This window comes from Bacillus rossius, chromosome 16 (genome assembly GCF_032445375.1).
Source record: "Bacillus rossius redtenbacheri isolate Brsri chromosome 16, Brsri_v3, whole genome shotgun sequence".
NCBI lineage: Eukaryota > Metazoa > Arthropoda > Insecta > Phasmatodea > Bacillidae > Bacillus > Bacillus rossius.
In genome coordinates, this window is record NC_086343.1 from 5,407,998 (window position 1) to 5,423,747 (window position 15,750).

General features: G+C 40.2%; 1 protein-coding gene across 4 annotated transcripts in view; it reads right to left on the reverse strand.

Moving 5' to 3' along the window:
• LOC134540175 (sodium/potassium/calcium exchanger Nckx30C) overlaps window positions 1–15,750 on the reverse strand; it is a 178,432-nt gene that overhangs the window by 86,687 nt on the left and 75,995 nt on the right. For all 4 annotated transcript variants that reach the window (XM_063382734.1, XM_063382733.1, XM_063382732.1 and 1 more), the window contains one exon: window positions 1,854–2,031. In XM_063382734.1, coding sequence (XP_063238804.1) covers window positions 1,854–2,031 — 178 coding nt within the window. The remainder of the gene's footprint in view (window positions 1–1,853; window positions 2,032–15,750) is intronic.

The following is a 15,750-nucleotide window of genomic DNA, read 5'->3' on the forward strand; positions in this document are numbered from 1 at the left end:
AGCGCGGGTGCTGGAATTATTGAAGCGTGCGCGCGGTCGCGTGTGAAACAGGCTTCGTGCCGGCTCGACCCGGGAAAGTGGCCGAGCCACGCCACAACACTCACGGGGGGACGATCGCCGTTGTCTACTGGTGCAGGTGGGGGGAGTGGGGGGGGGGAGGGGAAAGTGCATCTCCACCGTCCCTTGGCACCTCGACTCGGATGGCCTACTTCTTCTTCCGGGAATTCCCCCGTGAGATCACTACACGTCTTCTGGGCTCGGAGCCAACCTCCAATGTTGGGTTTTAATTCATTGAAAAACCAGCAGGCAGACATCACATGCCCCTCCTCGAGGTTACGCCCCTTATTTAAAAGGGGGGGGGGGGGTTTGTCTGTAAAGTCGGTTTACAGACGATAATTTTACGTGATAACGTCATAAGAAAACATTGATGAAAAATTGCATACTTTTTTAATTTTCAAATATTATTTACTTTTTTTTTTTTGCAAATTTAATTTAAATAATTTGTTTAAATATAATAACAAAATATTAGTTATAGTTATAAACTGAATTCAAATCAATGTGAATAAATTGTAGAATTTGAAATGACGAAATTGGATGAATATATCAAAAAATTTTTTAAATTGCTGCATTTTAAAAAGGCCGCCTCTTAACCTGTTTGATATCATAGAAGATTTTCTCGCACGGTGGTTTGGCCGGTTCTTGCTAGCTCGGCTCAGACGGAACGTGACAATGAGTCATGCTCTTTCGTGCGTGCAGCCGGCGTTCATAGATTTATAAGAATTTATCACGTCAAAAATTATAATTAACATTTCCCCCCTCCCCCTCTTTTTTATTTGCCTACTATTCCTTATGCTTTGAAAATTTCCGTGTGACAGTTTCATCGACTTCGACAAATTAGTGACAACATGTAAACAAAAATTTACACCCATGCCTTACCCGGAACTCGAAACCAGAGCCCCTCGCACTGTAAGCCGTCGCGCATCCGACTACGCTACGCAGGTCGGCGCCACTGACGCGATTCGGAAAAAAAAAAAAGCGAGGCAGTTCCTGTAAAGACGCTTCAACGCAATGGTACAGCGTACATAGTTCCCAGGCTAACTACACACTCACTCAGTATGTGACGGGTAACGTGACAGTTCCTGTAATGGTAGAGCGCAGGTAGTTATCAGGCAAACCACACACTCACTCAGTATGTGACGGGTAACGTGACAGTTCCCGTAATGGCAGAGCGCAGATAGTTATCAGGCAAACCACACACTCAGTATGTGACAGGTAACGTGACAGTTCCCGTAATGGCAGAGCGCAGATAGTTATCAGGCTAACCACACACCCACTCAGTATGTGACGGGTAACCTGACAGTTCCTGAAATGGTAAAGCGCAGGTAGTTATCAGGCAAACCACACACCCACTCAGTATGTGACGGGTGACATGACAGTTCCCGTAATGGTAGAGCGCTGATAGTTATCAGGCTAACCACACACCCACTCAGCAGGTGACGGGTGACGCGACAGTTCCCGTAATGGCAGAGCGCAGATAGTTATCAGGCAAACCACACACCCACTCAGCAGGTGACGGGTGACTTGACAGTTCCCGTAATGGTAGAGCGCTGATAGTTATCAGGCTAACCACACACCCACTCAGCAGGTGACGGGTGACGCGACAGTTGCCGTAATGGCAGAGCGCAGACAGTTATCAGGCAAACTGCACACTCACTCAGTAGGTGACGGGTGACGAGACAGTTCCCGTAATGGCAGAGCGCAGATAGTTATCAGGCAAACCACACACTCACTCAGCAGGTGACGGGTGACGTGAGAGTGCAGATGGAGTACACGCTCGGCGAGCAGGCACTCACCGTCGTGCAGCGGGTCGATGGTGTGGATCATGAGCTGCAGCAGGCCGTGCCGGAACTTGGCGCCCGGCGGGTTGGACGAGGCCGCCGAGGGCCGCGACGTGGCGCCGCTGGCGGCGGAGCCCGCCCCCGACCCGCCGCCCACGCTCGTCTGGCTCGACGTCGCCGCGTTGCTCGTGTGCTGCGGGACACAACACAGCGTTGCCAGCTCCTCTCCGCACCCTCCCTCGCGTCAACATGCACACTTTATACTTACCTGACTGTGCGAGCTGGAATAAACACTTTTCAGTTTTTGCTCAGATTTTACTTACCTAACTGTACAAGCAAGACTAACGGCTTGCCTGTTTTTTGCTCAGATTTTACTTACCTAACTGTACAAGCTGTATTAAAAACTTTTCAGTTTTTTTCTCAGATTTTACTTACCTAACTGTACATGCATGACTAAAGGCTTACAAGTTTTTTTATCACTTTTTTGGACCTAACTTTTCAAGCCGGCCAAAGGTTTTCATAATTTTTGGCTCAGATTTCCTTTACTTTACCGTGCAAGCCGTCCTAAACGTTTGCAAATTTTTTGCTCAGATTTTTCTTATCTAACTGTGCAAGCTAGACTAACGGCTTTAAAAGTTTCTGCTCAGATTAGTTTCTGCTCATATTTTCCTTATCTAACTGGTCAAGCTAATTCACACACAGGTAAGAAAAATCTGAGCAAAAATTAATAAAATAGAGACATTGTTTCCTTATCATCGAGTCATGTCCGCGCAAGCCGGCCTTAAGAGTATTCCGTAATCCAGATCCCTCCCAACCCAAATCACTTAGTTTAATATAGGTGAGGAACAGGGAAAATTAACATATATTTTACATATCAGGTAAGTACACGCGTAAAATGAACGAATGAATAGGCTTAACATCTCCTCCATAATGATGATATTTTTTTTAGACCTCGAGGGTTGATGAGATGTGATTGGAGCGTTGACGGAATGAGAGAGAGCGAGAAAACCCTCAACCAGCTTACGGAAACGTCCGCCACATTTCCCGCAGCTCTCTCGAAGGGATCCCGGAGTCGACCCATTGTTGGAAAATGGGGGGAGGGGGGGCGGTGGGGGGGGGGGGGGCGTGAACTGACCGCCGTGGAGGGATGCTATTGGTCGGAACGTCCCACGGCCGTGGAAATGGGGTTATCGGAAAACGGCCTCGGATTCCTGACCTTATTGTCCTCAGCGGCATCGAGATGAGGGAAGGAGCCGGGAGCGAATAATTTTGTCGGCGCCCCCTCGACATTTCATCTCAGGGGGGATCAGACCTCACCATCTCGTGATTTTTTCAATATTTTCATGTAACGCTTGCAATAAAGTTTCCGCGCAAACAAAGTTTTTTTTTTTGAGTCCACACGACATAGGATCTGGCTTTGGCCACTCGTTGAAGTCAACACTCAAGAACTGATGCGATTATCACGACAGTTGTGGTTGCCGGCGCGGAATGATAAGTTAATTTCCTCGCTGCCTTCACAGACTAGAGCCCGTTAGTAAAATTATTGTGATTTCAACTATGTGTGTAAGGTCTGGGGGGACATGGTTTATGCCTTTACATGCCGAAAAATTCGGATAAATAGTTCAAAAATAGAATTACAGCAAACATTCTGAAAAAGTCCGAGACGGAGGGGGACCTAATCCCCGTTAATAAAAGAAAAATTGTTGTTATTAGTGTCAACTTTACTGTGGCTATCGACGTAAACTTGATCTACACGTATCATATATTACTCGTAAGATTTCCTGTGCTTGTAAGCCGTCCCCCCCCCCCTTCTTCTCCAGGACTGGACGGCACTGATCGCTCTGGGAGCGCTTAGCGAGAGATGACCATTAATTATGATTTCAGGCCTAACGACCGGTCGTTAGAGAAGGCGAGAGGCGGTGAGATGCAACCTGACCAGATCACGGGATGCGTCGTTGTGCTTCGTCATTCTGGATCGATTCGGTAACCTAAATGCTTCGGAGACAGCTACAGTCTTTCACAATTGTATAATAGAATTTTAATTTATATATATATTGTAGAGCTACTTCCTGCTTGAGGCCCCACTGGGGGTAGCCAAATTATTATGTGCGAGCCCTTTACCCTCACACACACACTAAAAAAAACGTTGGGCTGAATAAAAACTGTGTAATAAATTTTATTTCTTAATTGTGTGACTCTCCACTGGTAGTGTTGATATCATGTAGGTCACAGTTAGGTGTTACTTGATTGGTTAGGAACATATATCAATATACACTGGAGTAGGTGAAATTACAAATGACATAACACAACACTTTGAATATTAAATATAGAATTATTTTATTCCCAATGTAAAAACGATTTAAAAGATTTCAATCTTATTAATATATTTAATTTAATTGCTATTCATATTCAAACAACAACCTAACTTAACATTGACATCATAGGAATTCAATAAAAGTTCAATTGACAGGAGTTATGTTGCGCACATTTAAGTATTTTCAAGAGTCTTTATTCGGGTTCGTTAACACTACACAGTTTTTAATTAATGTTTTTAGGGAACTTAAAATCAATTTACCTCGGCTAGTTAGGTTCAAAAGTCATCGGCAGAGCTCAGAGCCTCTCATCTGTAGGACCACTGAGTCTGTTAATAAGTGTATAAATTCGTAAAATTTATCTCCAAGTATTGTTTAAATCATCTATAAAGTCAATTTAATTCATGAAATCAAAGTTTATATTAAGTTTCGGCGACGATGCGACATAAAAACGGGAGTTGCGTGATTCGTGCATAAGATTAGGACACAAAAATCTGGGCACTTTTATTACTCACGTTATTCACTCCTATGTTATTTATCTTTTTAGATAAATCCTATTTCAATATTCAGAACTCCCTAATGGTTCATAATTATCATCCTCTATCCGGGATGCCTGATGCTAAATAGCTAATTTTCAGGATTTAAAATCGCCGACGTCACGAAGTTGCCGCTCATTCAGCTGGCCATTAAGAACTCTCTTTCTTACTAGTTTCTCAAAATAACCAGTAAGACTCAACTTTTAAATGGTGGCCCGTGATTGGCCAAAAGAACCACATCGGTTACTTAATTTCTTACCGAAAACGTGAACTCCGAACGCAACAATTGCGCGGATAACAAAATTTCACTTATAATTTAAATAAATAAATATTAAAATCATAATTTACATAATAAAATTACGGCGTTAATTTTACCGTTTACAGTTTCCAAGTCCATTATCCTTAGAGGGGTATCAACAATACCTAGTTCAAATCGTCCGGTAAAAATCCAAAGAATCACTTTTCCATAGACATACATAACAAAATATTGCCGTTTCTGAAAATAAATAATATTATACATAGAGCAAACACAATAAAATAAATCGTAAATAATAATAAATAATTAAACTGTCAAAACAAACATGTTGCAGTACAGCAACATATATATATATATATATATATATATATATATATATATGTGTGTGTGTGTGTGTATATATATATATATATACTTATATATATATATATATATATATATATACTTATATATATTATATATATACTTAAACGAGTCTTTCGGTACCCGCCAGAGATTTATAACATCTAACCCCGGTAACGAGCAAATTCAAAAGTTCTCACGTTGCAAATACACTCGGACACGACATTTAACGTAGAATTATATTTTTTAAAAAAAGGAATGTGTACTTAGGTACACACGTTATTCTTCCAAATCGTTCGAAGTTTCTCTTATACGGCATTAAACAAAATTAACCTGAAACATTTTAAAACACATATTACAAACACTAAGTAAATGTTATTCTATATTTGTGTTTGCTTAAACGACTGAAATATATCTGTAGATCTGCCTACGCCTGGTAGGCTGTGCCGAAAGGAATATTTTATATTCTCTTCATGCATGCACGATGTGACCTTTCTTAACTCTTTAAGCCTCACTGTGCGTAATAAATTACAGGTAAATGTACGGACTTTTAAACGAAAAATTCCCTTTAAATAAATGAAGCGTTTTGCTTATTGCCAGGTACCTTCGTGGAAGCGACACATTCCGATAACTCCGAGTTCTGAGCTCCATTGTAGAAAGAGTCGATGCAGGCAGATGAAAGAAGAGTTTCATAGCTGTACATAGAGCCAGTGTTGAAGATAGATTTCATTCACTCTTTAAAGATGATCCTCACCGAACCTCACGGAAAAATTTTCTGTTCTTTTACAAAAATATTTCCCATGGAAACCAGTTGCCAAGAAATAGTTTTAAATACTACAAGAAATATATTTTTTAACTTTGCACAAAACATTGCTATGGTTATTTTTACATATATAAAATATATTTTTCGAGATGATACTGAGTATTTCTTACGAAAATTGGCGCAATATTTTATTTTTTAAATTGGTGTTTAATTAAAAATCCTTTTTTTTAACCATAGAAAATAAAATCGAATAATTAAAAATTTGACTTAATTTTGTTGTAACATGCTCATAATATGCGCCGTTAATACTGGCAAGTTACTCAGGAAACGCTTTACGAATGACTTTTAACTATTGGAGGTACTGTTACAACACAAAGCATAAATTCCCAGGTATGCCCAGTACTACTGCGAACGCTATTTCGTAGTGATATATTTGTTTTCAGGTAAATATAGAAATGTAGAAATGTGTGTAATGTTACAAGAATATTTCTGTTTTGAAGTTATTACTTATTTAGGCGCGTTATGGAAAATCGATTAGAGTGAATGTTTACGATGCGACATTTTTTTAAAGGAAGATGACGGACGGTAGCGACGTATCATTCAGATTTCACCTTAAGTCATTATCAGTATACATATATTTTTTTTTAAAAAAAATCCGTAGCTTAATGAAGATATCTGGATGATTTTTTAAATCACTGTATATTCTTCTTAAATTTAAGGTAACCATTTTAACAGTTAAAAATGTTCGCAGGCTTTCACGGTGGCCGTTGTCTGAAGTAGCTTGGCTTCTGGGTTGTAGCCGTGTCCTTGGCAAATAATTCACCGACGTTTCGGTCGACATTGCAGTCGCCATCAACAGTAGGTAACTGCTCCCTGATGATGGCGACTGCAATGTCGACCGAAACGTCGGTGAATTATTCGCCAAGGACACGGCTACAACCCAGAAGCCAAGCTACTTCAAATTTAACAGTGTTTGCATGCCCGTGTGATGTTTAAAAACCTGGGGAATAACAATCCCGCAAATGTGTCGGGTTTTTTTTTTGACGTGATAAACGTCTTATGAATCGATGAACGCCGGCAGCACGCACGAAAAAAATTGTCACGTTCTGCCTGAGCCGAGCGTGCGAGAACCGGCCAACCACCGCGCGAGAAAATCTTCCATAATATATCAAACAGGTTAAGGCGGGCTTTTTAACTAATTGTTCGTATTTAAATTTGCAAAAAAACTGTAAATAATATTTGAAAATTAAAAAAAAAAAGTATGCAATTTTTCATCAATGTTTTCTCACGACGTTATCACGTTAAATAATCGTCCGTGAACCGACTTTACAGACAACCACCCCTTTTTTTTTTTTTTTTTTTTCATGGTTGAATTATTGCACTCCCGTGTCTCGGTGTCTCGCGGGGGAACCTGCCCCTTTTTTTGTGTCATCCCTGGTGACCTTGACCCCTGACGTCACTCCTGCCTCGCGCCTGGCGCGGCCCGCAAGCGGTGAGAGGGCACTCATGTGGCTCCAGTGTCTGGGAGACTCTTCCCCCCCCCTCCTCCCCTCCTCCAGCAACACAGCCCTTCTTGAGCGCGAGGGAAGAGTGTGTCCTTGACCGAGGTCCGGGCGTGGCCGCGGACAAGGTCAGGGCACGCCTTAAGGGGCCCCCGCCTACCCGGGCACACGCACGTAGGGTTACCAGACGTCCGGCAAAAGGAGTACATGTCCTCCTTTTTATGTATTTTTTTTTGCGTCCGGCCGGATTTTCCTTAATGCTCAAAAATGTCCGGCTTTTTTATAAAGTGAGATAATTCCTGCAGTTACACTCTGGGCAAAGCGCGCGCTGTCCGCAGAGTCACCCCACTAGTAAGTAGTACTATGACAGCTTGACAGGTAGCAGCACATGCAGAAGCACGTGTTTTTAATATGCTGTACATGCGTAGTTTGTTTGATTCTTTATACTGAAACTGTATTAAATACCAAAACATTGTAAAATATCGTACTCCATTGTAATTAATTCATGGATTTTTTAAAAATATATATATATTGTCCTCCTTTTTAGTGAAATGTCCTCCTTTTGCGAGATGAATGTCGTCCTTTTTTATTATCAGTGTCTGGTAACCCTACACGCACGGTGTGCAGAGCTTCAGGAAAAACAACAGCGATTACAAAACCACTCAAGACATCCGAGTGGGGGGGTCTGCTTACAAATAGCATTCAAGAGTTCGTTGAGGGCCGGAAAGTACTTTTAATTTCGGATTAAGTTTTTAAACCGTATTTTTAGAAGCGTTAAAATGCCTAAAACGCGTGTTTCCAGAGTAATTTTTAGGCATGATACAATCAGTACAGATTCTTGAAAGCACTTAAGGGGCTTGCATAACACCTTTATCTTCATTTCTCCGCCATATAATGTGAACGGTCACCGCTCAAATTTCACAGTTGTCCTGTGACGACGAGAAGACTGCGCGCCAGTCCAGAGGAGACACCGCGCTAGAAGCACCAGCGAGCGTCGCGCTTATCATCCCGCCTCACCAACACACATACACCCCTGACGAGGCGGGCCCCTTAAGCCAGCCACTGTGTTGGATTATCGTCTGTGTAGGGATTGGCCAATCAAATACCCAAATACCCACGCACCTTAAAAAAAATCTTTAGTATTCGAAATATTCGATATTCGAGAAGAAAAAAAAAAGAAGGGGTTTGTCTGTCTGTAAAGTCGGTTTACGGACGATAATTTTACGTGATAACGTCATAAGAAAAACATTGATGAAAAATTGCATACTTTTTTAATTTTCAAATATTATTTACAGTTTTTTTGCAAATTTAATTTAAATAATTTGTTTAAATATAATCACGAACAATTAGTTATAAAAGCCCCGCCTTAACCTGTTTGATGTTATGGAAGATTTTCTCGCACGGTGGTTGGCCGGTTCTTGCACGCTCGGCTCAGGCGGAACGTGACAATGAGTCATGCTTTTTCGTGTCTGAAGCCGGCGTTCATCGATTTATAAGACGTCATCACGTAAAAAAACTCGAAGAAAAATACTAGAGGAAATAAACTACAGTAAAACTTTGTTTATCCGACCCCCTTTGATCTGGATCCACCGATAATCCGGATCATATTCACATAAATTGACAACTGTAGTCTGCATCCATGCTAACAAAGCCGGTTAGGACATTCAAACGTCATAGCTTTTGAAACAGAAGAAAGTGTTGAATTATTTTGTTAAGAAATTATGTGAAAATTTACTTTCATATTTTTTTTAATGACTTGTAAAAAATTCAGGGCATTTATACTATGTACTTTTGTTATAAAACGCAGTTTTTTTATCATTGTAAACGGTAATGTTTGCTTATTAAAAGGATTTTATTCGCTTGTTACCCATATTGCCTGGATTATCCAGATTTTCGACTTTCCGGATTGCCTTTGGTCCCAGTAATTTAAAAAATTAAATACTGATAAACTCTGGAATTTAATTGGTCAATTTTTTCCTTCATACCTATCATTTTACCATTCCTCAAGATATAGTGGATAACAGGTGACTATATAAATAAAATTACAATACGTATTGATTCTGTAAACTTATTTTATGGAACAACCATTAAAAAGGGTTGAAGACCATAGTTAATATTTTTCATTAATTGTACATTATTTTGTTTTTGCCTTTGAAACTTATATTCGGATTCGATGGGAATATTTGAGGTAGGATTAGAATTCGAGAGTCGGATTCGAGAAAATTGGGATTTGATTGGCGGATTCTTTTCAGGATATTTAACAAATTTATAGAATATTAACCTTTATATAGGTACGATCTGTTTGTGCTATCCACTTGCTAACTAGTTGACTTCAACTTCAAAACAGACACCAAATCCATAGACTAATGCCTCCACGTAGAATACAAGAAACTTGTTGGTTTTTTCTAGAAACCGGGCGTGCATCGAAAGTGTTTACAGTATAGAGTTAGGAACTGTCAGGAGACGGCTTGCTGTGGCGCAGTTGAAGTCACTTTTTAACCTAATGGAAATATCTTCTGTGAAGAAATTTTTTCTGCATAGACTATGGCAGCAAATTTTAAATAATTTGATGATTCACTGAAGTGTTAAAAATTTTTTTTAAATCACTGAGACAAGTTACTATATTAGATATGTGCATGGTTGGCAAAATAAATTACTCAAGCAAGCCTCATTGCATATAGTGGCTGTATTTGAATTCTGTACAGAATTGTAATCACAGCTTATGTGTGCCAAAAAACACATAAAAGCTTCAAGACAATCATTCACTACTATTTATCAATTATAGTTTAAATTTGTAATAAGCAGGAATATGCAGCTGCAAGTGTGTGTATGTACAGAAAGTTTTACATCACCAGGTGACCACATCACAGCATTTCCCACTACCACAATATATTTATTTTTGGGAAGGAGGCAGTAAGCTAAGTTCAAGCAAGCACTGTGACAATAGTCTGACATTTTTCTAACTAGCATTTATACATGTCTGTACTTGATCATTATTGTTGCAGAAATGGTTCTTGACCACTTCTGATTAAAGTAAGTGTGAATTATAATCCCTGTCGTTGAAAACAAGTCACTTTCATAAATAAAATAAAACGTGTAATCTTAAACAGTTTCCACGTAGGGCCATGCATATTTCGCGAAAAGATTCCGAGACTAGCTGCAAGTTGAAACACTGTAGCATCGTCTGTGTTTCATGATTGGGTGAGTTTCTTCAAAGTACATGTCGAGTGTTACAACACCAATCACAGTAATTCATTGCGCCAGCAAATGCGTCCTGAGTGGCTCAGCCAAATAATGCAACTACTCTCGCAGGCGGTCGCCAATCACGAGGAAGAAACCTCTGGTGCGGGTATACCTTGTTGCAGTCTAACAGGCGTTCAGATTTATTCGCGAAAAATGCCGGCCCCTATTTCCACGTTACAAACACCACACTTCGGCCAGTGTTCTGGGGGGTCTAACCAATATGGCGTAACGATTAGCTGAAGGATGGAAGAAGAAAAAAGGCTTCACCCGGTTAGCTCGAGATAATGCAGACGTGGCCACTGCCTGGTGTTGTAGAGTGCGCTGGCGTGAATCGTGTTTCCTGTTCCGCTATCCCCATACCTCTATCCGCTGCTGGGAAGCCTACGATTCACGCCGAGTATTCGACATGCCCGAAGATTACCGAATACCTGCCTTCGGGTGACTTCGGAATTCTGTTGTGGTGAAAAAACGCATTTTTTTTATTTTTCCGTGTGTTCGTGAATGCCTAATTAATTAAAATGGTCGATTAGGTCAGGTCAGTTACATTATAAATACTTACAAACTAAGCGAACATTAAAATAATATGAATTATTTTTAATGGTTGTTTAGTTTTGAAGTATTATAACTGACCTGACCTAACAAACCGGGGCAAAGGAAGAACAGTAGGAACTCACGTAATTTTATAATCTGATGACATTGCAAGACGATTGTAAAAGATAAGAATGTTCGTATATTTACTCAAATATGAGTCTTGGTTTTAATGGCTTAATTTGTATTATTGTTATGAAACTTCCTACCTTTATTTGTTTATGTCCGGCATTCAAAACGGACGTTTTTTCCCCCACCTAAACAAAAGAATTCCGAAGACACCCGAAGGCAAGTATTCGGTAATGTTCGGGCATGTCGAATACTCTGCGTGAATCGTAGGCTTCCCATCCCCTGCCCACCCCTTCATGCAGGCGCGTGTGAACTGAGCCTTTACGGCTGAGGATCAATAAGCAGCAGACCCGTGGCCGCTATCCGGGCCCCGGATCCTTCGTTGTCTGTCCAGCGACGCGTCGCTAGCAGACAGCATCGTGACAGATCGCCAGCAATATCACGTTGCGCGCGTGTGAATGACCACCGAGATGACAACGAAGGAAAATGGATGCGCGCGCTCATGAAAGCGCCTCAGAAGTCGCACTTACTGGGCGTACTAAGAAAAAAAAACTATCTTTAATTCTGCATGCAAATGATTAATAGCAACTAAATAATTTAAATACGGTTGGTAAAGTGCAGGCCTAAATTCAATTAAACTAGAAATGTTTAGATAATTACTTGGTATTAAATATCACGTAATATAAACACCAATTTAAAATTAAATATTTAATTCAGTGAAATAATAGGGATAATTTTTAATTAGCAATGAAAATAATTAAATACGGTGTATGCGTTATACATAAGGAAACATAACTTATATAAATACATTTGAAAAATTTATAAACACAAAATGATATCACTTATATTGACAACAAATAAATATTTTTAATGATATTAACCAGTATTCATTATCATCCACTAAATAATAAGATTTAAAAGCACTGATTCAACACTCAAACACTGCCAGAACACTGACGTCCCAGTTAACGCTAGCTAGGCCTGTGCGAAGCGAATATCAAATCGAATGTTTTTTTTTTTTTTTAATATTCGCAGAGTCGAATCGACTTGCGAAATTTGGGCGAAGCTGTATTACACTTGTTTCATAAAATACAGGATTATTGGAGTAAAAAAAAGTTGTTAAACTTTTGTAATGTTTGAACTAATTGGGCCCTATATATATATAACATAAATAACCTCCCCCCTGCCGTCTCCCATTCCAGCCGTTACAAATAGCATAAAGCATGTTCCGCTACGTACCTAACCCCACCCCCTTTCCCTTTTGTAATCTTCCCATTCGACCGTTAGTGTATGAGTTGCCTCCTCTACCGGTTCCCCCTCCATGGACCAAAATATTCCCCTCGTGCGATCGGAATTTTCGCAATGCTCGAAAATCGTAGCTGCAAAAAAGTTTAATTTCAAAAATCATTAATTTTTGTGGAAAATCTCAGGGAAAATAAGTAACAGTTCAGCAATTCCGTGTTCGAGAAACTGCGAAGAAAGAAAACAACAGCTGTCCATGACGTAGCTGAAGGAAAAACAATTCGCCAGTTAATGACTTCCGCGATGTGTCGTCCGAGCCGACAGGAAGTAGACACCCAGCGCTGTCGAACCTAGTCTGTTAGACATCACAGTAAATGCACGGACTTCTCAGCAAAGGAACCGCCTCGGATGAACGAAAGCTTTTTTTTTTTGACGTGACAACGTCTAATAAATCGATGAACGCCTGCTGCACGCACGAAAAAGTGTCCCGTTACGCACATTGTCCCGTTACGCTCATTGTACGCTTGCGCCGCATCTATCTCTCTTCCACTCGATTGGAACAACCATCGATTTGACTTTTTCGAGGCACATTAAACTTGAGACACTCCCATTCGTTTCCTACTTTTCCTATCATCGTCCTATCCTTAACAGAATAACACAGATTGGAAGAAGTTAAATAGCAAACATGTATAAAAGTTATAGTTAAAATAATCTCTTCGTTAAGGTAATAAACATATTTGAATTAACGAGTGCAAATAAAAGTAAATGTATCAATTAAATTGTAGATTTCATTTCACTCCTTCTTTGTGTCCATACAAAATAGTGATAATTCAATAAAAATGATTCAATTTTGTTCATAAAAGTATGCAATCATTTCATCAATGTTTTGTTATGACGTTGTCACGTTAAACTATCGTCCGTAAACCGACTTTACATACAACCAATATTTTTTTTTTAAATTTTAAATTGAAAATGGTTTCTTTGTAGCGATTGCGACAGTCACCGTAGCAGCGTAGTGTGGTGGTGTGTTTCAACGGCCGATCTCACGCGCATTCGTGCGACGGTAATCCACACTTTGACCCCACACTTTAACAGTGCATTAGGGCGGGGGCTGGTAAAGTGTTCCGAAATCGAAGTTCCTCGCTTCAGGGGGGGGGGGGAGTGATGGAGGGGGGGGGGGGGGCAGCGAAATGAACCGAGCGGCGACGACTCTCCGAACCCGAATTTAGGTTTTCTTTCTGGGGGGGGGGGGGGGTTGTGGAGTTTATGAAGGCCAAGAAGGGGCAGTCACGTGATCGCGCGAAAGGTTAGTGGAGGGAGATCACGGCAGGTAGCTGTCTCGTGACAGGAGCGGACCTACTCTCTCTCTCTCTCTCTCTCTCTCTCTCTCTCTCTCTCTCTCTCTCTCTCTCCCCTCGCAAGTCATTCGCGAAGGAAAGATCCCCCCCGTACACAGAAGTATCAAGGCAATTGACACACTATACTTAGGGACCTGTAAAATTCACGGATTCATTTAGCGATAGGATAGAGTCCAAATACTTTTGACATTATTTTGCTTCAGTGATTGTTGGCCACAGTTTATCTGAAGGACTCTTGGGCCAATGAAAAAATCTTTTAACAGAAGAATTAGCGAATCACGATCATTCCAGTCGACAGGTGTTACGAGTCGGTAACCAATCAGCAGATGTAATTTGCACGAGTGCGTAGAGGATAATGGAGTCCTTCCTGTAGGGATTCGAAATCGCGAATTTTACAGGTCTCTAACGATACTAGGACCAGGACTAAATTTTCTAACGAGCCAACCGGGCATTTGCCCAGAGGAACGGTTTATGAAGGGCGTGAGAATTTAAAGATGCGAAGAAAAAAAAATAGGACAAAAAATGAAAGACGGAAGAAATAAGTTGTTTTTTATGAACGATAATGATTTGATTTTTCGAAATATATATCACGGGGAAATATTTAGTTTATATTATATATTGCAGGCTCTTAAAAGTATTAGGCAATAAAAGTATTGGTGCAACTAGCCTATATTAAATTTAAAAAAAAATGGACGTGGTATCCTTTACGTCCGGGGTGTGGTGTTATAAAACACTTGTATTTAAACGTGAAAGCATAAAGTTCTGCGAGATTACATCAACGTTCTGGCTATCGCACGCGTCATCGACAGTCCCTTTTGGCAAATAAGAAACGCAAGAGAAACGAAATAAAACAAGCTAAAAGCAAGACGCAAAAGAGTTAAATAACGACGATTTAGAGTACCCGTTCATACATTTACGCAAGACGCAAAAAAAAAAAAAGCGTAAGCATCGGCCAACTTTCAAACTTCGTGCGTTTCAACTTTGTTTCCGCCTTCTAAATTTCAAGTGAAGTGTTCCGAAAAACTTTTTAAATATGCGGACGTAATGCGTAAAAAAGGCTACGACTGGTTTTTTATCGCACACATCGCGGGTTCACTTTTCAAACTATCTCACTATAAAAACAAGTGAGTTTCGCACTTATTACGAATAATTATAAAATACTTATAAATAAAAGTATATAATATAATATATATAATTAAAAAAATTCCTAATAAGATTTTTTTTCCTACTGTGTTACAGTTTGAAATTATTGTAGGGTTGGTGACATCTTGCGACTTTTTGCGAGTCAATTCCTTGTGCTTATGACTTCAAGCCGTACAATGTTTTATATGAAGTAGTTTGGCTTCTGGTAGGTAACTGCTCCCTGATGATGGCGACAGCAATGTCGACCGAAACGTCGGTGAATTATTCGCCAAGGACACGGCTACAACCCAGAAGACCAAGCTACTTCAGAAAATGGCCGCGAAAGCCTGCGAACATTATATATATACACATATACATATATATACATACATACATATACATACTGCATTTTTCATCGTTCACAACAGTGAGTTTAGCCAGTTACGTCGGCGAATCGTAAGGCAGTTTATAAGGTCATGCGCGGAGGACGTTAACCGATCCACATCCATCATCATTAGCCCCCGGTCTCAACTGCGCGAACATTAAAACTGTTTTACTGCGTCAGCTGGAGGAACAGGT